The 27,023-nt window shown below is 36.5% G+C and overlaps 1 protein-coding gene across 1 annotated transcript in view; it reads left to right on the forward strand.

Moving 5' to 3' along the window:
* ZFC3H1 (zinc finger C3H1-type containing) overlaps nucleotides 1-22,946 on the forward strand; it is a 39,534-nt gene extending 16,588 nt beyond the window's left edge. The window contains exons 10-35 of the mRNA XM_065743297.1: nucleotides 1,103-1,240; nucleotides 1,627-1,745; nucleotides 2,081-2,227; nucleotides 3,213-3,387; nucleotides 3,570-3,701; nucleotides 4,399-4,947; nucleotides 5,022-5,131; nucleotides 5,522-5,653; nucleotides 6,676-6,797; nucleotides 7,524-7,625; nucleotides 8,015-8,131; nucleotides 8,883-9,066; nucleotides 10,502-10,688; nucleotides 11,154-11,345; nucleotides 12,977-13,214; nucleotides 14,407-14,512; nucleotides 14,590-14,788; nucleotides 15,260-15,354; nucleotides 16,324-16,434; nucleotides 16,839-16,943; nucleotides 17,031-17,196; nucleotides 17,860-17,960; nucleotides 19,035-19,136; nucleotides 19,726-19,765; nucleotides 21,911-21,973; nucleotides 22,099-22,946. Coding sequence (XP_065599369.1) covers nucleotides 1,103-1,240; nucleotides 1,627-1,745; nucleotides 2,081-2,227; nucleotides 3,213-3,387; nucleotides 3,570-3,701; nucleotides 4,399-4,947; nucleotides 5,022-5,131; nucleotides 5,522-5,653; nucleotides 6,676-6,797; nucleotides 7,524-7,625; nucleotides 8,015-8,131; nucleotides 8,883-9,066; nucleotides 10,502-10,688; nucleotides 11,154-11,345; nucleotides 12,977-13,214; nucleotides 14,407-14,512; nucleotides 14,590-14,788; nucleotides 15,260-15,354; nucleotides 16,324-16,434; nucleotides 16,839-16,943; nucleotides 17,031-17,196; nucleotides 17,860-17,960; nucleotides 19,035-19,136; nucleotides 19,726-19,765; nucleotides 21,911-21,973; nucleotides 22,099-22,236 — 3,870 coding nt within the window. The 3' untranslated portion in view covers nucleotides 22,237-22,946. The remainder of the gene's footprint in view (nucleotides 1-1,102; nucleotides 1,241-1,626; nucleotides 1,746-2,080; nucleotides 2,228-3,212; nucleotides 3,388-3,569; nucleotides 3,702-4,398; nucleotides 4,948-5,021; nucleotides 5,132-5,521; nucleotides 5,654-6,675; nucleotides 6,798-7,523; nucleotides 7,626-8,014; nucleotides 8,132-8,882; nucleotides 9,067-10,501; nucleotides 10,689-11,153; nucleotides 11,346-12,976; nucleotides 13,215-14,406; nucleotides 14,513-14,589; nucleotides 14,789-15,259; nucleotides 15,355-16,323; nucleotides 16,435-16,838; nucleotides 16,944-17,030; nucleotides 17,197-17,859; nucleotides 17,961-19,034; nucleotides 19,137-19,725; nucleotides 19,766-21,910; nucleotides 21,974-22,098) is intronic.
* The last annotated feature ends 4,077 nt before the right edge of the window (nucleotides 22,947-27,023 follow it).

The raw sequence follows: 27,023 nt of genomic DNA on the forward strand, positions 1-27,023 counted from the left end.
CCACTTTGGCAGCAATGGTCTGTGAATACCAAAAAGCCAGTGGTATGGAAGTGATATATTGGGCACTTGAAGATGTGTTGAAAAGTGGAACACCCAATTTGTTCAAGTTAGATTTACATGGAAATCTAGTCAGAGAAGAATTGAGAGGGGAGAACTTAGGCTTCGTTCTGTTTTCCTGCACCAATAAAGGTTGGAATTGCACCACTCTGCTGTGGTGGTGCAGATACTGCAACTGTAGCACATTTAGAAGTAGTGGATATGGTCCTTGCCATGAGAATATCAGAAAAACAGGACTTTGTTTTTCCCCTTAAAGGTGGAGGATTATTTTTTGCTGTGTGCTTTGAAAGGCATGTAAAACTTTAAACGTGTCCTGTACTGATGTAAAGGTTAAACTTAAATCTGTGTTTAGTTCAATTGTCCTATACTGGGAGATGATAAAGTAGGTCATAGAAATGTGATCTGAAGTTGCTTATTTTCTAACTGCAGCTTCAGAACATCTGAGGCTAATCTAATCTCCTTGTTGCTACATCATTCTTTGTGCCAATTCAATTAGTAATGCTGTCAAGAAAAGATTAGTCTCGGAGCCTGTGTTCTCTGTGTACAGTTGTGTTCTGCTGGTTTAACTGCCTGAGAAGCTCACTGTGAGGTCAGTTAACTGTAACTGTGGGACAAGAGGCATTGCAAGTATGTGACAGAGTCCTGATCTTGAATGTGTGCTTTCAGTATTTCTAGGGTAGACTTCCCTGTTACCCTTCAGTTTATTCAGAAAAATTGTTAGGAAGTGGCAGATAATTCTCCTTAACACTGAAATAATTTATGAAATTATAGGACTGAAATATTTGCAATTTATATATTATGACCATCAAGCAACAAATATGTTATATGTAATTGGGAATAGGTTGAAAATGTTGATGCACCTTTTGTGTTAACAATATCAAGGATGGATGCTAGGGGAGATGATCAAATTCTTAAGTTTTCTTCAATAGTGTGGAACTAGAGTACTGTCTTGTAAAGGATTTTGACTTTTTCTAGTAAATGTGTTCAGTTATTTCTTTGTAGTTTTTTTTTCTTTTTCATATGAAATTTTCTTTCTTCCCTACAGCTTCCAAAACACAAGTCTGTTGTGGTTACGTTAAATGATTCAGATGATAGTGAGTCTGATGGAGAGCCATCTAACTCAACTAACAGTGTATTTGGAGGTCTAGAATCCATGATAAAAGAAGCAAGGAGAAATGTTGAGGTAAACTATAAATATTTAATACGTAATTATTTTGCTTTGTTTACAGAATTTGAACTTCTAGAGTTGAATCAAGAAATAATTGGATTACATCAGAAAAAGGCAACAGTAGATAGATTAAAACTTGATGGTCCAGATAGGAGTAATTTGCATAAGCTAACTAAAATCTTTTTTTTTTATTAAGATAGCATCATGCAGTTACAACTTGTAATATTTTGATTTAGTTTTCCAGTTCAAATTCAATGCATGTTTAATTTATGGTGGAATAAACACTTGGTTAAAAGTCTCACTAATTTTGAACAGCTTTAAGTTGGTACTGAAAAACAATTAATAGCTGTATTTTAGACTTGTATTGAGAAGAATTGACTTTTAATTTTCTTTCATAAAAGGCTTCAAGAGTCAAAGCCCCTCCAAAATCAGAGAAAGAAAATGATCCAATGAGAACTCCAGAGGCTCTACCAGAAGATAAGAAGATAGAATACAGACTCCTAAAAGAAGAGATTGCTAGGTACAAACAAGTTTGATTGTTGTTGTAGTAAAATGTACGTTCTTTGTAAGTCTTTTGTAATGTCTTTTTGTGATTGGAAGAAAAATAGAGGTTTCAAGACCTTGCTGTTAACCTACAGACTTTTCACCATCGGTTTTTGATGGGACAGCTATAGAAGTCTGAAGGAAAGTCATTAGCTTCAAACTGACTTGCAGAAGATGTTTGGAGTTGTGGAAAGTTTTTTTTTTTCTTTCCATTTAAAGTCTTGCAGTGCTGCTTTTTATTTTGAGATTTTAGAGCAGTTAGGAATTACTATTGAAGCTACTGAAAATCTTTGCTTTTAATGTCTGCTTTAGTCGTGAGAAGCAGCGTTTAATTAAATCTGATCCACTGAAGAACAGTTCATCTCCTGCAAATTCTGATGGTGAAGTTGATGGAATTGGGAGAATTGCAGTAGCAACGAAGCAAGTTACGGAAGCAGAAGCAAAGCTAAAGAAAAACAAGTGAGTCTCTTTTCACTATCACATGCCCTACCTTGTTTGTTTAGAACAATGAAAGCTTTAAATGTGTTTAATAATATATCGTCAGTGAAGTACAGCAAACATTTGTGGGTTTTTTTTGTTGAATTGTTGAGCCTTGAATTCTGTTACTGTACAAAAGGAACTATGTTGAAGGGTGAGTTTGGTGTTTGGAGACTTGTAAATAGGTTTGCTCACAGTGACAATTTTCAGCTATTTGTACATTCAGTGACTAGAACTTTCTGTTCTTAACTCTGAAATAGGGAAAAATGAATGTTTTTAACTGCTCAGTACGCTTGGAGGATATCATGCTTCAATGGGATATGCTTGATATAAAGAATTACTATTTTCTATTTCTGCAAATTAAGCAGGCTTTTTGAAGCTTTTCCTGTTCACCTTTTCTCTTTTAGTATGCTTCTTCCATGCATCTCATACTTACCATTTGCTGTGGCAAAGATCATAAGTACTTAGCATCCTGCGTGTCTGCTTTCATTGTCACTTTATGATATATGGACTGGTGAAGAAACTGGCTTGTGTTCAGATGTATACTGAAATGTGCTCATCCCCCTTCCTTTACTTCTGTCCATTCAAGTCTTCATCTTTGGTTACTCTATTGTTCTTTAAAACTACTGTAATCTCTTGAGGTATTATGTGGCCTAGGAAGGAACTGAGTTGCTACTTAACAGAAAACAACAAAGTGTATTTTTTGCATGTTAATGTCAAAAATAGTATTAAAGATAGGGCACTTGCTTATCTTTCCCTGTTCAGCAGTACTAATTAGCTGAAAACTTGGACATTGAAATATTTCTTACGTAACATCAATGCTTAATGTCTCATGGATGTTAAAGACTATTTGGAGAAACTTAAGTCTTTGTTAGAAACATCAACAAGCATCACTGAACTCAACTCAATTCCTAAATAAGGCAGTGATATCTCCCTGCAAAATAATTGTTGTCTTGACTTTTTCTAGATTTCTGTTGATGAAGGATGAATCTGTTTTGAAAAATTTGTTGCAACAAGAGGCCAAGAAGAGAGAGAATGTTCGAATTGCTGAAAATAAAATTAACAAACTGGCTGAACAGCTACAGGCAACAGAGAAAATCTTGAATGCTAATAAAATGTTTCTCAAGAAGCTTCAGGAACAAGTAAGTTCTGAATTTCTGTTAACTGTAGCTAGAAAACTTGGAGTAGGAAGCTTAACTGTTTGGAGACAGTAGGCTTGCTTTAGAGGAATGATTAATTCATTCCCATTTGTTTTCTAACTATATCTTACTATCTGATTGTATCTAAAAACTTGCATAGTAGTGGTGTTATTTTTTTTTCCCAGATTCATAAGGTTCAACAACGAGTAACAATGAAAAAAGCTCTGGCATTAAAATACGGAGAGGAACTTGCTCGAGCAAAAGCAGTAGCAAGTAAGGAAATTGGGAAACGAAAACTGGAACAAGATCATCTTGGAGTAAGTCTGCTGTTTAACACTGTTTAAGAGCATTGTTTTTCTTGAAAAGCAGTAGCAATTTTGATTAAGAAACCTCTTTCAGTTGATATTTCAGGAAAAGCAGGAGAATGTTTCAAAAGCACTGCAGAAATATTTCTAATTTGTTTCTTCTGCTTTTGAGAATTCAGTTGAGAAACAAAGCATTAAAAAAAAAATGGTTGTAGCTTATGTGTATTTTCCAGAGGAATGTCATTAAGGTATAGATTCTGTTTCCTTTCTGTCTGTGAAGAAAGGAAATTACTGTCTATTGATACTATCTCATTAAACTATCTGCCAAAGGCACTGAAGTGGGATTTAGTTACTTTACAAATTATGGAAGAACCAGGCCGATATACTTGCTTATCTGTGTTTGGAATTTTTTCTTCTGTTTTCTGTGGATGCTTGTCTTGTAGTTTTCCTTTTAACTATGATCAGAACTTGTGTTGAAGTCCTGCACATGATATATGGTAATCTGTATTGAAAAACCTGTATATATACGAGTTGATTTGTAGGAAACTTTTTGGTGGTTCTCCTGCTGTTTTTTGGTACTTTCTTGGCAAGAGTTTGAAAATATTTTTATAAACTCTTGAGTTAAATAACTTTCCCATGTTTAATTCGCCTCCTGTCAGTACATCAGTAAATGTGAAAATGAAATAAAGGGATTTTTTTTTCTTTTCAGCCAAGCAAAATGTTGAAATTGGAGAACTCCCCTGCATCAAGTCCAAAAAAGCATTCAGCAGAACTGATTGCACTGGAGAAAAAGCGACTGCAGCAACTAGAGTATGAGTATGCTCTGAAGATTCAGAAATTGAAAGAGGCCCGTGCACTTCAAACCAAGGAACAATCTGATATTGCACCTCAGGCAGAAGAGGAAGCTGACTTTGCATTACCTCAGCCATCACTTCATGATCTTACACAGGATAAATTGTCTTTGGACAGTGAAGAAAACTACTTCGATGATGAGGTGCTGTCTAATTCAAACCGAGAACGAAGGAGATCTTTCAGAGAATCTAGTTCTTACACTAAGCCAAATCTTAAACACATGGACACTCCAAAACAAGAACCTATAAATAAGCTTTCTAAAAAGGCAGCAGAGGAGCCTGAGCTTTTCCTTGGATTGAATATTGATGAACTGAAAAAACTTCATGCTAAAGCTGACAGTTTGAAAGAACTGTTAGTTAAAAGTACTGCCTTAGTAGCACCTAAGGAAGATCTCTTATGTGGTCAGGTAAGCACCTTAAATATGAATGTTACTTTTAGGTCATACTACAATTGCTATATATCTTCTCATCTGTTTTGTAGGAAATTTCAGTGGATATGGATTTTGTTACATCTCAAAATAAACAAACTGAAGCCAAACCATTTCCATTTGGACCATATCATAGTCCTCTTCTAGTATTTAAATCCTACAGGTATGGAGTCACTTAACAGCTGTTTAACTTCTGTATGTGCATGATTTTAAAGTAGTCTACACTGCTTTCCACTGATAACCCACACATGTACAGTAAGATGAATTGTGATGAGAAACTTGACTTTCCTGAAGCAGTTTTCTTTAGGTAACTTAATGATTTAAATTCTCCATGTAGACAAAAAGCGAATATTAGAGTAGGATCTGTTTGGAAATACTGTTTCGTCCCTTCCCTCTTAATTTGTTTTCCACCTACCTCTTGTACTCAGTGATGTTTTTGCTTGGTAGATTTAGTACTAAAAAAGTAATTAATTATTATTTGTTTTTCCAAAATGTTTTCTTTTATAAATTTGTTTTATATGCTTTGTCACAATAATTCATTGTTTCCTTTTAGGTTTAGTCCATATTTTCGAACCAAGGAAAAACTGTACCTCAGTTCAGTAACCTACAGCAATATGATTGAGCCAAAACAGTGTTTCTGCCGTTTTGATTTAACGGGCACGTGTAATGATGACGACTGTCAGTGGTGAGTTCTCTTCAGTTTGATTCATAGATGTCTCATTTAAGACCAGGATAGTCAAGGTGTTCATTTCTTCAGAAGGTATGAATTTATAATTCTAAGGATAAGGTTTAGAAAATAAAGTTACTTTTAAATACCCTGTTGCAAATGTCTGGTTGGCAGTAAAAACAATTAGAAGTCTTGCATCTAAACCACCAAGAAAAAAAGACTTTTTACATACAAGCTTTTTTTATATTAAAAAAAAAAGTAGCATAGACAATTAGAGAATATTTTACCCTTTGATTACCTTATAATTCAGGTAGGGCTTTCCTCACCTAGAGCTTTAGTGTAACATTAGACCTCCATGAATCTTCATGTTGCGATGGATAGCATTAAGCACAGTAGAAATGTATCATGCTGCAAATGGATGTAAAGCATATAGCAAACATTAAATGATTATATAAGAAAATACTGCTGTAGCTGAGGAATTTTTTTTTATACTGGCGAAGTTACTTTGTTCCTTTGCAGCTTGTTAAATTATATTAAAAATATTTTGTTAAGCAGCCTTACACTGCTTTGTGTAAGAAGTTGGTAGAACAACTGGATATGTATTGTCTGTGAGTAAATTCAGTTTGAGAACTGCAAAAGTACTGTTGGAATTTACTTAAGTTCTTTTCCCTTTTTGGTTCAACCCATAGTTATTACCATCAAATCATACTTCAGATCCTTTAAATGCAAAGCTAACTAACGTATTTGAACCAGAAAGTTCTAAATATTGTGTTCCTCTATTAGTGCAAAGCAAGTGTGTTGAATCTTATGAGCAAGTCTGAAATAATGAAGACTAGGATTAAGTTACTGATGTGAACTTAAGTTCAGAGTAGGCCCAGGGAAACATTTAAGGGAGATTTCAAAACAGACTGCATTATTAAACATAGATATCGTTTTCTTTATGCCTCATCCTTGTATGTACTAGTAACAGCTTTCTAATTATGACCTTATTATAAATGACTGCTATGATAAACATTTTAATTGTTTTTTTTAATTTTTAGGCAGCACATGAAAGATTGCACTCTTAGCCGAAAGCAGCTGTTCCAGGATATTCTGTCTTACAATTTAGAACTGATTGGCTGTTCAGAAAAAAGCACTGATGAAGAAATCAGCACTGCCACAGGTTTTTTTTTTTTTTAAGAATCTCTTGCTTGCTTTTGTATTTTAAGATTTATTTCTAAAGATAATAGTTCCCATTAAAAGTTCTGCGAGCAAGTACTTTTGATGTGATGCAATGTGTAAGATACTTATCTACTTACCCAATTCTGTCCTTAGTAGAAGTTTCCCATAGAATCATAGAATGGCTGGGTTGAAAAGGACCACAGTGATCATCTAGTTTCAACCCCCCTGCTATGTGCAGGGTCGCCAACCACTAGACCAGGCTGTCCACAGCCACATCCAGCCTGGTTTTGAGTGCTGCTCCAGTGTGTTGCCACCACCTGTGTGGAAAAACTTCATTCTAATATCTAACCTAACCTCCCCTGTCTCTGTTTAAGACCATTCCCCCTTGTCTTGTCTCAGTTCACCCTTGTAAACAGCTGTTCTCCCTCCTGTTTATATGCTCCCTTCAAGTACTGGAAGGTTGCAGTGAGGTCTCCCCGGGGCCTTCTGTTCTCAAGTAGTAGTGGTTTGTAGAATGTTTCACTCAAAGATAAGATGGCTGTGCTTCAACAGATGGGGGCAGAATTTGGGATGAAGTCTTTGCCCTCTTTACTTCTCTGTATGAGTTAAATTAGCATACTTCTTGAAGCAGTCATATTTCATTAATTAAGCATGGATTGTGTTAAATTGCTGGAAAATTACCTGTCCATTTGTTTACCTACCTAAGGTGTGAATGTTCTTGTTTCAGAAAAATATGTTGAAAAACTTTTTGGTATAAACAGAGACCGTATGTCAGTAGATCAAATGGCTGTTCTTCTCGCCAGCAATGTCAATGAGAGTAAAGGTCATAGTAAGTAACTTTCTTGATAAATTAAATAAAATGAGGTTGTTTTTTTTAATTACATTGGTACTTTATGACTTTCTCAACCAAGAATACTCCCTTTTATGTGTCAGTATACTTAGTTGAGTTATACTTAGGATAGATTAGAGAATAGAACTTGTTTTAAGGCCATAATATAATAACTTTTAAGTTTTATTTTTTTTAGATTTATTAGTTTTTTCCAGTTTGAAAGTGTGACTTAAGCACTTGAGAACCACAGATATAAATAAGTACCATTAAAACTTAAGCATTTCTATTGCACTTGTAGAATGTTTTTATTTGAAATATTCATTGGCAAAGATACTTCAATCTTGAATAGAAAAAGGTAAAACAATTTCTACTGCATTGCTTATTTACAGCACCTCCATTTACCACATGGAAAGATAAGAGGAAATGGAGACCAAAGTACTGGAGAAAACCGCTGTTAGATAGTAGCAGCAGTGAGGAGGAGCAGTCTGCTGGACCTATTAAATATGGTAATTCAGGAGCAAAACCAATGTTTTCTTCAGCTCTTTTGTTTTCTTCCTATTTCCTGTATGCAGTCATTCTTCGGTTCCTTAATGTAACTTGTCTCAAAAAGTTGAGCTTCATTTGTTGTACTTACAAAATAAAAAAAACAAAACAACAACAAAGCCAACAATGAAACAGTAACAACAAAAAAAATCAACAAATTAGTACAAGGTGTGACTGGAAGCCTAGATGTGATTTCTACCTACCTGTTAATGAAGGGAAACATAGGGGTCCTTGGAATGTTGCTTTTTATTTTATACTGATTTTTATTTTTTTTCCCCATAACTGTAGAAAGTAAATTTCATGTGTTAGCTTGAACTTGTTCAGGGTTGATCCTTAGTGATGAGATCAGGAGGTAAAAAGAAAAGCTTCTCTAAAATGTCATTTGAGGCTTGAAAGCTTGCTTGAACATCAGTAACATGACATACGACTAAATATTGAAGTGGGAGCTTTGGTATTTCTTGGCAAATTCTGTATAGACAATTTTTGGGATAATCCTTTCTTTGACGTAGATGTCCATTTCTTAATGCCACTTAATGGTGTCTTTTGGCAAAGGAAAGAGTCTTTACTGCAATTTCTTGCCTTCACATGTTCAGTATAACAAGTTTTCTACATGTTAACTAGTTTTAAGTTTTTAAGATGCTGAAGTAACCATATTTTGCTCTTGTCTATGCTCAGTAAGCCACTTTGTTTTGAAAATGATTTTTTCATTTGCAGCCCACCCGACAGAACATAAAAAAAGAATTCCAGCTCTTGATACTGTTGTGACTCCAGATGATATCCGATATTTTACAAGTGAGACCGATGACATTTCCAACTTAGAGGCAAGCGTCCAAGAAAACCCGTGCAATGTACAGCTTTGGATTAAACTTGCATATAAGTACTTGAACCAAAATGAAGGGTAAGTCTGCTTTTTACATTTTAGTTTTGATTTTATGCTCTACCCGTGCAACTGCAGTCAAGCTTCTTATGTTAAGGAGCTTCCTTCAATGGAGATACAAATAATTAATTTCTTAAAAGCAGATTTAAAATAAAAAAAAAAGGCCTTCTCTTAAAGTAACGCTTCCAAATTTATGTTGGCCCATGAGGTCAGAGACAGTTGGTGGTGATATGAAGAAATGGTGTGTCACTGAATTCCTTCATACAGAAAAAATGGCGCCCACTGTCATTTGTCAATGCTTGCTAAGCATGTTTATGGAGACCAGACAGTGGATGTGATCACAGTGTGAGATGGTGGGGTAGTGATGCATTTCAGTAGTGGTGACAATGGAAATGGTTCCTCTGAAACACGTAGGATAGAAATGGAGAGGCCTGTGTATAAAGAAGATGTTACAAGTCTGAAGAGAGCATGCTTTAAGGTATAAGCAGAGTAAGAAAAAAAGAAGGGAGAAAACATAATGGAAGATAATGTGAAATTTTTCTTAAGCTGTCTTCCCCAACACCACTTTGGTATACTCTTAAGAAACTGAATGGTTTAGTAGATAGTGGTGCTTTTAGCTTTTCCTGACATGCACTGCTAAGAGTAGGAGTTGTGGGGAAGATTTGAGTCTTGAACGTAATTGTTTTAGTCTAGCTTCAGAACAGATGTTTTTATTAATGTCTGTGCAAAATAAATTATAAAGATGCTTCCAAAATAAATGTGGTCTCAAAATGTTTCTGTGGTCTTTAAGAAATTCAGTTTTAAGTCGAAGCTTAGCTCTGTGTTCTGGGACTCAGTTGGTTATTTAAGCTAATCTTGTATTGCTTTTCTGGTATCATCTCATGATAGTTATCTCAAAGTAAAACACGCTTTTTTATTCCTCACAATTAGGTAAAGAATTTCAGAAACCTGGAAAAAATGCAGTACGTGCTGATGTAGTAAATGTAACATGTAATAAAAATATTCTGATGTACTTTACTAAGCATTTGGAATTAGTGTAAGATTTTTGAGCTGGTATGATATGAATGCATTTGTATGATTCCAACTTGAAACTTCTGTCTATGGGTAGATCTTACCTGTTTTCAATTAAGATGGATTCTTTTGGACTGGGTACTTCATCTATGAACTCTTAACAGTTGCACATAGCCATTGAAGGATGAACACTTGCTGAAAGTTTAAAAGCTTCATAGTAGAATAAGACAGTACGTGCTTAGAGCTAATTGTAGCTGATTTTGTCATTTCCATTCTAATAATAAGCCTATATTGTTTTGTATATTTGTATTTTGTTATATATTTTATATATATATAAGCATATATATGTTTTGTATTTTTCGCGTTGTATAAGTCCTAATACTAAAAAAAGTAATAGCAGGTCTGTTTATTTTTAAATATTATTACCCCTTTTTAATTTTCACAGCTCATCATCAGAGTGTTTGGATTCTACTCTGAATGTTTTGTCTCGAGCTCTTGAGAACAACAAAGAAAATCCTGAGATTTGGTGTCATTACCTCAGACTCTTTTCAAAAAGAGGAACGAAGGAAGAGATACAGGAAATGTGTGAAACAGCAGTGGAATATGCTCCATCCTATCAGATCTGGTGGACAGTAAGTAAAAAATGTCAAATGTTCATGTGGGTGTGTGTCTTCCTACTATAGAAAATGTGTATGTTAAATAGGGAAGCATGAAAGGAAAAACTTAATGTAAAGCTGTTGTATTGGCTTATTAAAGTTTTGCACTGCTCACAGTGAACTGATTCAGAGTTCTGTTTGGAGAACGTTTTTGTAGAAATAGTCACCCTTTCCTCAGGTAATCAGTCATTTAAAAACAAGATGTTTAATTTGCTGTATTTTTTTTTACATAGATTTTCAAAAGTTAAATGTTCGCAAGGACACAGGAAGTTGGCCATTAATACTTTAAGTGTTTTGAGGTTTTGGTATTGGGGAGGGAGTGAGAGAAAGATGTTCATAGAGTGGTAAAATACATTATTCAAAGTATGTGATTGATTTCATTTTTAAGTTTAGTTACCTTGAAGCTTTGTAAGTATTTTGATACTAATTATTTTTCTCTAGTTCTTGAATTTGGAGAGTTCCTTTGATGGAAAAGACTACGTATGTGGCAGGATGCTGCAGTTCCTCATGGAAGTGACAGAGGGAGAGGAAAATCCTGATCTCTTGTCATTCCAGCTTCTGGAGACTCTTCTCTACAGAGTTCATTTAAGCTTGTTTACAGGAAGATACCAGAATGCTCTTGTTCTGCTGCAGGTAACTTCCAGTTTAGCACTGTAAGATGTGTCTTCATACCTTCATCTTTCTGGTGTCTGTGTTTTCAGTAGTATCAATTTTGGAAGAGCTGTTACATCTTATTTGTTAGAGTTCTCCTAGGGACTTGGTTTAAAACCACGATATCATTGAAAATTTGCATATATATTTAGTTTCTTTGTTGTATGGTTTTTTTGTTGCATTGGGTTGCTAATAGCCTGGGGTGCATTCTATGCCTAATAATATTTCTAGGGTATTGCTTCAGAGCCTGATTTCTAGCAGTAGTGTGCTTCTTCTGGGACCTGTGAAGTCTTGTCTCAGGTATTCAGATGTTTCTTGTTGGTGCAGAAATGGTCACGTTAGTTTTTTTGGAAGAAGATAGTGTCAGGGTACTTTGCTTTTTGCCCCGCTTCAGAAATTGGAGACTGTTAAAGCAGACATCAGGGATTCTGTGAACTATGACATTTTAGCACAGGCTGTTATCGTGACTGTAGAGAGACTCAGGTACTCTTACTGTCCTGTAGGTCCACAAACTGGAGGAGAAGGTGACATCAGCTCCCACTGAAAGTTGAAACTGCAGTTTTTTCAACCACGAGGTTTTCATTCCTGCCAGCAGGGGGCATTATTGCCTGCTATATCTTAAAAACGTTTCACTTGATTGCTTTTATACTGTTATTGCTTTTTTTTCTATCTCAGTTTTACATAGAAAATGCTGTGTTGACTTTCTTACCACTTACCACTGTTCTGAAGGCAGCAGAACTGATAGTTTGGGTTTGTGGTGAGCAGAAATAGGAGTCTAGAGTATGTGTGGGGGAGAACATGGGTTGTTTACCCTTACCTTTGCTCAAAGTATTAAATCAGAAATGTTCTCCTGTGACGTGTGGCTGAAAAAGATCATAGTGTGGAGAGGTTGTTTAACCTTACTTAATTAAAAGAAAATTTCTAGGTCAAAATGCTACTTGAAATTGAGTGGTAATGCTTCTCTTTAGAAACTTGAAAGAAAAATTTCTAAAATATTTTGAAGAGTGGGTAAGTGAAATATTTTTGAAACTTCAGTTCTCACCTCTTACTAAAGAAATACCTTGCTGAATTTTGCCTGAATTTTTAACTATTTTTATTTCACTTGAAAGTGCATTCTTTGCTCATACTGCATTTTTCTGAAGAAAAAGTTGGCGTATCCCTAGCCATGACATTCTGTTCTGTTTCAGGAGGAACCGTGTTCAGATTTTTTGTCTCATTGCTTGCTCTAATGATTTTGAGATCTCCCAGTTTAACTGAACTGTTTTAGTTTTGCTTGTGACAACTCTATTGGAAATATTACTGAAAAGCAGAATACTGCTTGAAAATGTGGTGGGAAGTGCAGCGTTTCAAAATCATTCATTGTTCTCTGTGCAAAAAAAATTTTCAGCAGATTTTCTTAAACAATTAGTGTAGAAATTATGGAGCTGTGTATTTCTTGAATATAGTCACAAATTCACTTTAGCCAAATTTAATCTTGATTGGGCATGAATTATTTCCTCTTTTCCGTAGAAAAGATTTGGAACATTAGAACTTTTCCTGTTTCCCTTCCTCATTCTTAGATATGAGAGATTTTATGGTTAAAACATATAATGTGTTTTTTCTAACCTTTACAGAACGCTTTTAAATCAGCAAATGAAAAGATCATATCAGAACGCCTTACTTTAAGTGACCGTTGCTTGGCTTGGCTGTCTTACATACACTTAATCGAATTCAGCATTCTCCCAGTCAAGTTCTATGATCCAGCTAACGTCGGTCCCTCAAGGATAATGAACAAAGAGCCATTTCTAATACCGTGGCAAACAGTTCAAGATGTGAAGACTGATCCTGATACACTGTTAGCTATGTTCGAAGGTAAGATTGAGGAAGTAGACTACTCAGTACATATTATTCACTTTTCACAGATGAAAAAATCTTAAACAACTTCTGAAATTTCGTTGGTGGTGTGATATTGTTGCTGTGTTAAACCACTGGGATTAATCCACTGAACATTTCATCTTGATTTGAACAGAAGAAAATGGAAAGTCCATGATTTGGATACTTAATACACACTTTTTATCTGCAGAGCTGTAGCTTTTCTTCTCTGAACTATGATATTCTATCAAGATAAGGAACGGTGGCTTGTGACATGGCATTGCTTATTTTTGGAGACTTAACGAGCACAGAAGCTTAGCTTCTATATGTCTCTGTCCTACCCCCTATCCCTAGAGGGATATATCAGTTGGTAGGCTACTTTACTAGATGAGTACACTTCCTTAGAAGGGGCAGGGCAAAGCCTCTGTCTTCCTTTGGAGTTTAAATAAACAGAGTAATTTTTTTAAAGATACTAGAAGAAGTTGAATTGACTTTAATGCTGCTGGAAGGAGACTTCATACTAGTGCTGTTTGAATGTCAGCACTTAGTGTTTGCTTCACTAATATTGAACTGCTGCTGAGTATAAGTATGCTGCAGATGATTATGCCTCGTGCAAGTAAATATTCAAGCATAATCTCTGTAGATATACCACCTATATGAGAGGAGGTAATCTAGCCACAATAACAAGTTGTTTAGTATTGGTATTTAGTAACTTTATTTTTCCTAATGTAAAAATTTGCCCATGTTAGTTCTTGCCTTAATAGAACTGATCTCAGCTGCTATGCTGGAGTAACTGCTATGTAGTTTTAAGTAGGCAGTTATATGCTGTCACCTGTAGCATAGCTTTAATAGTTCACTGATAGGATGTTTCCTACCTATTCTATTTCTGAATTTATTTTATAATTGTCTTTGAATGAATGAGGGATGAAAGTCCTGAAAGACTTATGCTTTCATTCTTATCTTCATTGTGATATGTTAATTAAAAACAAAACAAACAAAAAAAAAACCCAGCTTTTCCAACAATGGTTATTTTCCTATGTTTAGTAACCCATGAGAGCATCACTCTCAGAACTTCTCATGCATTTGTATTTTTGTGATTGTTAAGGGATAATTTTTATGATGTTAAAGCTTTAACTAACTCTTGACATTTCTTGAAGTCTAAGGTCTTAATTTTAATATTTTTGTTTTGAAGATGCAGTCAAAACGTGTACTGATGAAAGCCTTGAGGCTGACAAAAGAATAGCTGTATGCTTTCCTCTCTATAGGAACATGATAGCTTTGTTGAAGCTTCTTGAGAGGTAAGATGTTTCCAGACGTTTTAGTTAGGAGCTCTCAGCTCTACTTTCTTAAACTTAACCTTTACCATTTATTTAAGGTGGGAGTCTGCAGCAGAACTTTGTAGATCTTTATTGGAGCTCTGCCCTAACAACTGTCTGCTCTTGGAGAGTTTGGCCACCTTATATTTGCAGATGGAACAGAGTGACAGTGCCTACAGAGTGTGGATTGGAGCATTTGAGAAGAATCCTCAGAATGCAGAAATTTTTTATCAGTTGTGTAAATTCCTTATTTCACAGGTAATACCCCACCCTGAAACTGTTTCTATTGGGCTGCTGACTTCATGAGTTTTGGGGGTTGTATGTCGTTTTAGACACTTAATCAAACTCATTGATCTTTGTGGTATTTTTGTAATGTCTTGTTCTTCTTTATATGAATTTAATGTAGAACTGCCAAGGTTAGTGATAAGATTTAACGTAACAAAAGGAATTGCATGCATGGATAAACTCATACCTCAAACTGTTTGTTCTAATCCAATGTTAATACCCTTATGCTAGAATAATAGGCAGTCATAGTTAAGTCCTGTAATATATTCACTTTTTCTTCCTTATACTTGCTGACTGACTTAAATGTTATTCAAGATGAGAGACTGCAGGCAAAGGAGCATTACAGATATAGACAGCATTTATTACTTATTGTGCTTATTTCCTGTCAGCTTCAAGTTGATGTCTGACTTAATTTTTTTAATTTAAAAAACCAACAAAAAACAGGAAAGGTCAGGCAGTGTTCTTCCACTGTTGCAAGATTTTGTGGCAGCTTTCTTTGAGAATACCTACCAACAGCATGATTCCATGGATCTCTTAAGGTATGTTTACGATATCATTCTGTGTTTAAGTTTTGATAACATTGACATTTTCTTGAAAACAGGACAGTCTAGAATTCTTTTGCTTTTAGCTTGGCGAGCTTTCATAGAACTTAAGGGAATTAAGCTTTGATATTTTCTAAGGTTTGTGCAAGTTTTGTGCTTTCATAACTGAACTGTAAAAGCTCTAAGAATTTAAGAACGAAACAGACAGCAAGTTTTATATCTGAATGGGGGAGAAAAGGGACTCTGCCAAACGTTTTGTATGCCAAAGTTGTTTTTTCAAAGCTGGAAGCATAAAACTTCATACCTTAAATGTGATATTTAGAGCATCTACAAAAGACCTCTGTCCAGAGAGCAGTCTGTCCATGCTTTTGATGAACAGACTATTGTTGCTGACACGGTGCAGGTTGGTAACCGGTCTGCTGAAACCCATCCGAAATTTGGGCACCTACTTGACTGTAGGAAGCTTGCATACTTGAAAACTTCAGGAAGTCTGTAGAAGAAAGCTAGCTGCCTTTGAAGGCTTTCAAAGGAAGGACTTATTTGCTAAGGCTTAAATGCAGATGGAAACATTTCATGGCCTTATCTACAAGTTGAGTGTTAGGTTTTTATTCCTGGCTGTGTCTGTTTACATTGAATTTAATATTAGCAATGCAGCATAGCTGACAGTAGGTAGGTAATTGTATCCTAGGTTTTGATGTTATTTTATGAGACTTTTGTGCCAGAGAAAGAAACGTTGATCATATCACATACTGGAATAACATGCATTTTATAAAAAATATTTCTGTAATTTTTATGTAATATGTTCTTACCTAAATCTTACTGGATAGTGTTAAACTAATCTGTAAGAACAGTAGATGCATCTTTTTAGTACGTCTCCTGAATTGAGATTCTAAACAAAAATGAAATGTCCATGCAGGAATCTTCAGTGTAGAGGGATGTTACCATTTATTACTTTTTCTCTTTTAGATACCTCTTGAATTTTCCAATGCCTATTGAATTCACAGCACCTCTCTATAAAGAGCATCTTACAGATGACATTGTAAACCAGCAAATCCCATATCTTTGGCAGATCTACTGGTAAGGCTTTCTAAAGTATTTCTGGAAAGCAGCTCGTGGGTCTGAGTAAATGGAGTTTTCAGTTGCAGAACATGAATCAATCATTTACTGAGGGTATGTCTCTTCAGGTTTTGTCAGAATATTCTTAGTATAAGAATTAATAAAAGATACATTACAAGAATAGAAGACAATAAATATTTAGTTTGAGAGTTGCATTGTAAACAATATGCTTTGTGTTATTCCTTATACACAGTAGAGATTTACCCATTTTAATATGCTGTCTGATAAAATTAGTCCATTGTGCAGTTGAACCAAAAAGCAGTTTTCAGCTTATCTCAGAATGGAGAATTCTTTTTCTTACCCTTAATATAGGAGTATGTGCATTGTGTTAATAACTTAACTTCTTTAACTTTTAATATAAACAGTTTGTGCCAGTCCCTTCATGCGAGTGTTAGTGAAGCACTGGATGCTTATGAAGCAGCTCTTGGTGCAGTGATGCAGCAGGAAATTGTTCAGAACATCTGGCTGGAGTAAGTTGTTAGGGGAGGAAAGTAAGTTAATCTCTGAACTATTCAGTGAAGGCCACCAGAACTGTCACTTTTTTTCTTTTCTTCCAGCTACCTCGTTTTTATGAATAGCAAAGTTGTTGGATCCAACAACAAAGTTCAAGAATTCAAGGTTTTTACTGACCTGGTGAACAGATGTCTGGTTACAGTCCCCACACGATACCCAATTCCTTTTAGTGCTGCTGATTATTGGACCAATTACGAGTTTCACAATAAGGTAAAAAACATGTGTGGGCATTTTTAAACAAAAAGACTGATATCCTTTTGACAAGTATTTATAATTGTCAAAATACAGCATTGGTACTATAGGTATGCTGACAACTAGGAATTAATAAAAAAGAAACATCTGAGGAGAGTGTTCCAACCAGGAAGGTATCTAGCTGTGTCTTCTTGAATAGAGGCTAAGAGAAGCTTAAATAAGCAGCATGTTTTGATATAGCTTTTAATGCAAACAGTTGTCTTTGTGAAAAGAGACACTGTAAAGGAGAGAAGAGATGGTTGGGAGATCGGAGTCTGCAGAACACTAATACTTTGAAGATGGAAACTGTATTTAAGCTATCAGTTTGATTACAGTAGTTGAGAAACAGAAGAAGTAGAATAGCAAGGGAGCACTTTAGTGAGTTTTATTCTGGATCTATAAATCCTGTGTCCTGTTTTGCTAACACCCAGTGCATTTCTTTTTGCTTAACTAAATATCAACTAAAGCACTAAAATATTACCAGCATTACCTTCTGTATGAATGGATTTCTGTATCACTGAGGGGCTAAGATTTTTAGGTGTTAAATTATTTTAGTCACAGTTTGTAGTTTGCTTCTCCATTATTCTCAGCAAAATTGGACATCTATAAAGCAGATTAATATTTATAATTCAAATTTTACAGGTAGTTCTCTTCTACTTGAGCTGTATTCCAAAATCTCAACATTCCAAAACTTTGGAAAGGTTTTGTTCTACCATGCCTGCTAATCCTGGACTTGCACTGAGGTATGTAGAAGTATGTGTAATCAAGATGAACACCTGGTTAACACAACTACTATTTTTTTGTACAAGATTACAAAATGCATTAGAAAAGTGACACCTCTTTCCTCGTACTGCATGTTTTGTGAGGTATATTGTCTTCTGACAACTTCTCTGTCCCTTTCTAGTATTTGACAGAGTTCTAGTCTATTTAATAGCATAAGAACTGTTAATAAATTTTCCCATTTAGCACAAGTCCAGATCTCAAAATTTCAAGTGTATAGAGAAAGGTGTTAGTGATATATTAATGTCATGTATTTATTATAGGTATGGTTTCAAAGTGGAGCAAAGTGGATATACCGTTATATAACAGTGTTACCTTAAGGCTTGGTGCTTTACAGCAAAGACAAATCACCCTTAATTTTGGAAAGATCTTATGGGAAACAAAAACAGTTAAACTCATGCGGACTGCTACTTAACATATTCTTCCAGGATTAGAAAACTTGTATCAGCGCATTTAGCTGCTGTGAACTCTGAAACATTCTGTTGAATAAGTTTAAGTTGTCCCTGAACGCTTTCTGATTGCCATCAGCTGGGGCTCCTGAGTTTTCAAAACTAGATGTTAAAGTACATTTGGGCACAGGGAGAGAGTATGACACACCTGCCTTTGGCATAAGAAGGTGAATGGCTGCATTTTAAACCAAGCTGCAATTCTATCTAGGTGGAGCTTTCAGCTTCCTTAAGGCAAGTTGATACTGCATCAAATGGGTGAGCAGAACTGACTGCATAGTAGCTTGTAGTCATTCGACTGCAGAAGCAATTGGTTTTCCTTCAAATGTACAGTTGCTAGAAACGAATCTTGTAATGTTCCAAGATTGTATTTTCTCTCTGATTTTATACTGCGTGGTTACTCTAACGTGCATCTTTTTCTGAAAACATTCCTAGTCAGTGTCGTGTGATGTCTTGCCTCTTTTTCCTACCTGCAGCTCTTGGTTGAGATTAGGTGTACCGTATTTTGTATAATTTGTTTTTTATCTTTGCGTTGCTTTTCTGCTTTCAGTGATTAGAGCAGTGTTCCTTTCTCACGAATGCCTTTTACAGACTACTTCTGCGATACTGGGAGGAGAGCAACGTTCAAATTCTGAAACTGCAAGCCAAGATGTTTACATATAATATCCCAACATGCCTGGCCATCTGGAAAATGTAATGCTACAGTCATACATCTGTTTTCATAGATATTACTTTTGTTTATAAGGTTTACATCACAAAGGTAAATCTGAAACATCATTCAAATTGGGATTGTGCCGGAAGTCTCGTATTTTATTATTTAAACAGCTACTTTGTTGCACCAGACAAGGTACTGTCATGTCTTCACAGTTACAAATGAATGGAATTTCCCTTTTGGAGAAGCTTATATGAATGGATATTACGCAGATACAGATGAATGATGTATTTACAAGTTGCCTTTTTTAATTCAACTATTGACTTCTGTCTCCTCCTCTCTACCCTCCCCTTTATATATCGCAATAGCAGTAATCTTCATTATCCAGTGATGCTGAACTGATCTTTTTCTTCAGTGTTTGTTCATAATGGGGAACCACTGAAATGTCTTGCTCATGTAAGATTGTTTTTTAAAAAATGGCTATTTCTATCTTTTCACTGTAGATTAATATCATTGGAAGTTAGTCAGTTTCTTCACAAGAATTTGTAGATCCATTCCATATCAGTATTCTGCCGATAATGGCACTTAAAATAATTCAAGAATAAATATTTTTGTGTTTCTTTTTCTCAGAGCCATTGCTGCCGAGTGCTTTCTAATGGGACAAAGAGAAGTAAGTCAGTGCACTTGACTAAAATGAATAATTACAAAATTCTATAGCTTTGTTTGTTCCTTTGCTTTCTGTAAAGCAGATGTCCTCTTAAACCCGAGATTTCTTGATAGTTGATATATTCTGTGTATAAACATAGAAGCATTTACTTCAAGTATGAACAATACCAATTGAAGTAGAAATGATTATTATTTAATACTTCTGCATACTATTTGTATCTTTCTTCTACTGGGAAGGTAATCTACTTTAGTTTAATGTGGAGGAGATGGCTAGCATTTCAGATACAGTAGAAGGATAAAAGGCTTCTCGTGTTGGGATGGTGGTTCTGGGAGAAATGTATGTAGAGAACTTAAGTAGTAATCTCCTTGAAAGCTCTGCTTTTTTTCTCCTAAAGCAGTGAACTTATTACTATATAGCGTGTTTGTGTGGGGAGTATTTTTATCCCTCTGTACACAAATAATGGCTTTTTGGCACAGCAACAGAGTCAGTTTTCAGCTTAAACAGACTGAATCTTCCTGGTATTGTTGCTGTCACTCAAAATATTCTGCTTGTGGAAAGATGCTGTGTATTAAGGGAATCCAGGAGGCCGTGGGCTTGTGAATTACCACTTGGTTGTGGCATTTCTGAGCTACTTCTCTGTGGTATCATGTTCTTGTAGAGGCTGCTTCTCAGCATCTTTCTCTTCTGTCAGTTGTTTTTCTTTTAAAACAGAACTAAAGCTTTAACTGACACATAATGGGTAGTACGGCTACTGTTATATTCACATATAAGTTGTATTCCTTTTTTACTGTCTCTTAGCATCATTAAAAAAGAATGCTCCTGAGTAGGCAGTTATAGACAGTTATTTAGTTGGTAAGATCAAATAGTTCAATCAGGAGACATCAGAGGTATGGTTGCATACTCAGCCTTAATTCTGTCTCTGTATTGATGGTTTTGTGTCGTCTGTAATTAGTCACAGATCCCTGCTTCTGTCATTGTATTAGGATGACTACATTTTCAGGCACTGCATACAGTAAGACTGATGACTTAGGTCACTGCTTTTAGTTGTACAATTGGAAAAATGTTTCAAATGAATTCAGAAGAAGGCTCTCAAAAAAAGATGAACCCATTAGAATTAAGGCATTAGTAAAGTATTGTAGTTGGATTACAACCAGAAGAAACCTCGAGGCTTTCTTCTGCAACCACTTGACCAGCTCTGCATTGTGAAGCAAAATCACTTAAATAGGCATGTGAAGTGCAGTTATTCATTCTTTTTAGGGACAGGAGGGTGGAGGAGAGGGGAGAAATGCCCAGTTAGGGATATAGCGAGCCCTTTTACAACTGCACAAAGCAGTGACAGTTGTAGATAACTGTAATTTACTGTAAACAAGTGAAGTATTGTTTTAAGAGTCAGTTACAATTCAGATTCTGGATTTCCTGTCCTTGGAGTACCTGTCACTCCCTTCAGCAGCTTGTTTATGGGATTGCTGAGAGAATATGCAAACGGTTTTGAAAGTTTTAAGCGCCAACAAACCCTTCCACTAATTACACTCTGATTAGCGTTGGCACTTGAGATAGCAGTAGTTGAAGGAGGCTTTTGTGGGTGTTTGCATTAAGCCTTTTTGGTTCTCTTCTTTCCAGATGTAAAAAGGTTTAAAAAAAATATCAGAAAACAAAATAACAAATAAATGAAAACAGCCATTTTGTCTTGCTAGAGTTGCAGGCATGTAAGCTAAAGGCAAGCTGTGTTAAAGCGTGGTTAGATAATAGATGTCACAGGACAAAATCTATGAAGCAGTTCATTACAGAGAGGATGAGATTGTATGCAATAATAAGCAAGACCTTGGAATTACATTAAATGATGAAAGGGACAGATTAAGTGGGTTTGTTCTCTGAGCATGTTCCATCCTGTGCAATGAACAAGGCAAGAGTTTTGTGATGAAAAATAGTTGTCTTCATGTAATTAATCGTGTGCATACAAGAGTCAGAATTAAGGTCAGACATGAACTTGCCTTTTCATTTGGTAGCAACGTAATGCTTGAATCCAAAACTTGTAAAAAGTGATTAGAGAAATGTTTTATGTTTGGTTTGGTTTTGTTTTTGAGCTTTAAATCAATCGCTTTGAGTGCACAGCATTCTGCTGACTTAATATTTGTTTTTATTTTCCAGGTCCATCATTTATATCAGAGAGCTCTTCATAAGTTACCTCTATGTGCAACACTATGGAAAGATGTAATGTTTTCTCCTTATGATTCAGTTTGAGGTTTCATATAAATTTTCTGCATATCCCATATCCTTAGATGTGGTGATGCTCAAGCTTTGGCTAAATCTTATATCTGCTTCCCCATCTCTTGCAGCAACTCTTGTTTGAAGCATCAGGAGGAGGTAAAACTGATAACCTGAGAAAACTAGTATCCAAGTGCCAAGAGGTTGGAGTCAGCCTAGATGAGCTTTTAAGTTTAAACACTTGCAGAACAGAATGCAAGAATCTCTGAACGCTGGGTACAGTCAGCCATAAGTTCTGTTAAATGCCAAAATCAGTTGAATGATTCTTCAGGCTGATCTATGCCTATGATCTGCGTAAGGCAGATGAGTATTGCTGAGCATATCAAGTCTCCGATCTGCTATCCATGAAGCTGGAAACAATTAACATGACCCTCCTCTCTGGAAAAATGAACTCCTGTCTGGCCTCGCTTCTGGGCCCTGCCAGATTGTCATAGCATCGTGTACGTAAGTATAGTTAATCAAAATGACAGACATTATTTTTTCATGTTTTTCTTTTATTTTCTGTTTTCTTTGTTTTGCTCTTCCTGATTCACTTGACACTCTCACTGATGCCTGAGAGATCTGTGTTTGGGATTAATTTACTGGGCTGTGTTTACAGTAAAAAGCAAGTAGTCCACTTTGGGTTTTTCCTTTTTTAAACCTTTTTTGAGATTTTTTCATTGCAGGATTTAAAACAAAAGCAGCCGCTCTTAAGGAAAGTGTAACTGCCGTGGCCACAAGTATGCTTGTTGCACTTGAAGGCTCTAAGAGGGTTGCTTACTGCCCTTTTCTGCATTGGACTCATGGCAGAGACTATTAAACTTGAAGATTAAAGAAACTATTGCAAATGCCAGTGCATCAGAACCTAAGAGTGGTCAATTATGTGCAATTTTTGTAAAGAAATTTTAATTTATAATAAAGTTTAACAGTTTAAAGAACACTTCTGTTGATGTTTTGTGTTGGTACACCCACATTGCATTAGATACTTCTTAAAAATTTACTTCCAGTTTCAGTTGATGTTACAAAAGAAATGTTGTTTTGATGAGAAGATAAGCACACATGGTTGAGCTGTGAATTGTGGATGGAGGGATAGCTACATATCAGTGGGGTTTTTACCTTTGCCTCAGTTACACATATGTATTCACTCAGTTTTCCTTCTCAGTGTCATACCAGTAATTAAAAACGCATCCTGTGTTTTTAATTTTCAACTTTAATGAAGTGAGGCCATCTTTCCAAAGCCACTGTGTACATTGCAGAGGGATAGTGCCACTCTACTGAATTTCCTTGGGGTTGTTCACATTGGGTTGGCTTTCTTTCATCTGTGAAAATGTGTGGTACCTTTTGTGTAGGCGATGCTATAAACAGAGTTAAGTGGCCTTAAATATTTGCAAATCAGGGAAAGTGGCTTGTGACATAAACATTTTAGTAGTTTTCAAAACCTGTATACACACAAAGCAGCTCTCTTACAGGAGAAAAGTGGGAAATACTATTTTTCATGTAAGGAAATGGAAAGTGACTACACACCTTAAATAGCAAAGAGACATATTAAAAGATTCAAGAACGAATTAAGTAAGTAAAACTGAACACCCAGGTTAATGGCCAGGTTTTCCTGCAGACTGCAAAACCAGTATCAAGAAAGATTCAAACCCATCCGTCGTGGTACAGCAGTGCTGATTTCTTCAAGCTACACTTCAGTGGTACAGCTCTGAATGAAGAAGTAGAATCTAAGCGTGCAGTATTTAACTTTAAAAGGCATTCTTGTCTGGTAAATGTTGGCTTACACATGTTGCCCACATTGTTTTCAAACTCAACTGATAAACTTTGCATTTTCTTCAGCAACACCTAAGTGCATGCACGTTTGTAGCTTGATACCATTTTATCTGTTCTGCTAAATGCTGTTAAAGGCTGTAGCATTTTTAATGCTGTCTTGTACGTTCTATGACCTCAGCTTGTCTTTTATATGTTACCTTCTGTTACTTTTCATGTCTTGCTTTACAGTGGCTTTGTAACAGAAGGCCTAGGTTTGTTTAAAACTTTCATCAAGGAATAATCATGGGTACTAGAACAGGCTGCCTGGACACCCACCTGTGTGACCTATTGTAGGGTACCTGCTTTAGCAGTGGGTTGGACTTGATGATCTATTGAGGTCCCTTCCAACCCTGGCCTTTTTTGATTCCATGATGCTCTACCTAAAGGAGTTCTCGCATGGAGGTGAAGGGAAAGACAAACCAGTGTCCTCAATTCTGCTGCTCTTAATCCATATTGTTTTAATTAAAATATTCCTGGCATCTGTTGCCTTTTGATGCAGTTTATGCTTGAGTTGGCTGTATGTACAAGTGGCTAACTATAGTGGGAATTCTTCATCTAGGAGATGGGATGAAGAAGAGGTGGGGTCTCCTCCCTGGAGCTCTTCAGAAGCAACGTGGACGTGGCCCTGGACACCCTGCTGTGGTGGCTCTGCCTGAGCAGAGGGTTGGATAAAATGACCACCAAGTTTGCTTCCAAACTGAACCACTCTTCTGGTGTATGTGAAGTGTGTGCTTTCACCACCTTTGTCTACCTGCCTCCTCCTGCCCCCTTGTTCCCTCATTCTTCTAGACAGTGGGGAAAAAAGCATGGAGCTAGGCCAGCACTCAACCATACCTGGCTGTGACATAGCATAAGCAAGTGATCTGCAGCTGGCTAAGGGTGTAAATATTTCTTACCTTTAATGTCTTAATTTCTTACCTTAGTGCATGCTGTGGTTTACAAACTATCTAGGAGCTTTACAAATTTCTTTTGTTGAGATATTCTGCTGCACACCCTTCATTATACATAGTACAGAGATAGTGATGGACTCTTTCTGCCTGGCTTTGTTTTTTCTGAAGACAGCCATGGCCTTCGATGAAAAACAGATTTTCCTTTTTTTGTTCGGGCAATTGACATAAGCAAAACCAGGAATACCAACAACCCAGTTCTTTATCTTTGGTGGGAGAGACCGTGCCTCAGAGGAGTGTGAGTTCTACACCACTTTGCTTTCAAAATCCTTCAGGCATATTCCTTGTGCACCTGTTCTGTTCTGCCCACAGTGCTCAATAACTGCCTGTCAAAGCAAGTTAACTTCTCAAAATGACAATGTCCTGGCAAACATGGAAAATTCACATCATCTTCAGAGGCACTGAAGTAGAAAGAGGGAGTGGAAGTGACCGTCTCCCCCAACTTTCCTGAATGCATAGTGTTGCCTTATGCAGTCACTGTTCTGTGATACAGATCTGTATGTAACTATGTCCTGCTGTATTCTGGGATCCAATTCCACAACACTCAAGATTGAGATGATAGTGGAGGACTGAGTGTATTTCTGTCTTAATTGAGGAAGCATTAGTTCTCCTTCTTTCCCCTCAGGCTTTTGACTGTAAACATCACAAAAAATCTTACCAAGCTTTGAGAAGTTATCTGTAATTACCACCTGTGGCCTGGGATTAAAATGCTCTGAGGGACTGATTGTTGTTTTCCAGTCCTAAGGATCTGAAGAATAACTATGTAGGTTGTTCTGAAGAGTAATGCTTATTTATTTCCATGGAAACTACAACAAGCGTAATAACACTGCTTAATAGAGCAAAACCTCTACTGCTATACCAACATCTGCCTCTGATGTAAAGGGCCAACATAAGAAAATAAGAGGCATTACTTTCAGAGCAGTCCTTGTAAATACTGAGAAATAAATCCAACAGTGAATAGCAGCCAGGTCATCCTGGCAATCGTTTCTTCATCATTTTCCAATTTGAAGAAACACCTGACAACTCTAGTGTGGCCTTAAGAGGCACAGGCTCCTGTGGTTGTAATGTTCAAACTCTGAGGAAGCTCTATGGGATTTCTTTCTTCTGACATCAAAATGCAGTTTTTCACTTAGAGAGCCCTTGGCTTCTAGTGGAGGGATAGGATCTACGCACTACAAGTGGGCTGGAATCTCATCAATCTCCTCCTTGAGGCAGTGAAGGAGGAAGAGCATCACAAAATAAAAACCTCTTCCATGCAAAAGTGAGCTTCTCTGTGTTCATGAGGACCACGTGCTCTGGCCCTCTCTTCTGCCTTTCTTGCAATTTTGCATATTGACTGTTTTTGTTTTTTATTTGTTTTGCGAGGACCATCTCAAAGTTTTGGAAATTATCAAAGGAGATTTATTTAATCAAAATATTTACTAAGGCTTTTTTTTTACTGATTTACTGAGTGAGATCTGTGATAGGAGAAGGAAAATGCCACCCTAGTACTAGGCTTGCTCATCACTAGGTCTCTGGGATGGGTTTGTGTCTACAAGGATCTGGAGTGAGGACCTGCATCTGCCCTTGAGAAGCTGTCAGACCGACACCCCCTCCTCTGTGGCCCTTCAGTTGATGGGCCTGTGGCCCGTCACTTGGAATTACAGAGTGACTGTGTTATCAAAACGAGAAAGTCCAACACCCAACTTACCATAGAATAGAATCATAGAAACACCAAGATTGGAAAAGACCTCCAAGATCATCCAGTCCAACCATCCACCACCACCACTATTTCCCGCTAAACCATGTCCCACAATACAACATCTAAACATTTCTTGAGCACGTCCAGGAGGGACTCCACCACCTCCCTGGACAGCCTGTTCCAGTGCCAAGGAACAATTCACCTGAGGGAATGAGTAATCTGATGAGCTTTGTAGGGCTCTGAGATTCTTTCCACAGGACCATGGAAGCACACTTGGATCGAAAAAGTCGTGGCAAACATGCATGTGGTCATCTCTTCCCACAGTAGTATTTCTTTGGATTTCAAATATGAGGTTCTCTGCTGACGAGCTGAAGCAACTGAGAATCAATTCCATTTATACTCATGGAGTTACCTCATCAATGGTTTCTTGAAGTGTAGCTTACCTTTCAGCACCTGGCTATAGGAGTCACGTGTATCCTCAGTGTTGGCAGCCTCAGAAGGTAATAACTGAGAACTCTGCTAGCTGCTGCATCACATACTTGCACTTGACAGATTGAAAAGATGGTTCTAAATGAGTTGA

The sequence above is a fragment of the Cyrtonyx montezumae genome, unplaced genomic scaffold (assembly GCF_038088225.1).
Source record: "Cyrtonyx montezumae isolate F1298 unplaced genomic scaffold, pur_monq_1.0 scaffold_3, whole genome shotgun sequence".
In the NCBI taxonomy this organism is placed as follows: domain Eukaryota; kingdom Metazoa; phylum Chordata; class Aves; order Galliformes; family Odontophoridae; genus Cyrtonyx; species Cyrtonyx montezumae.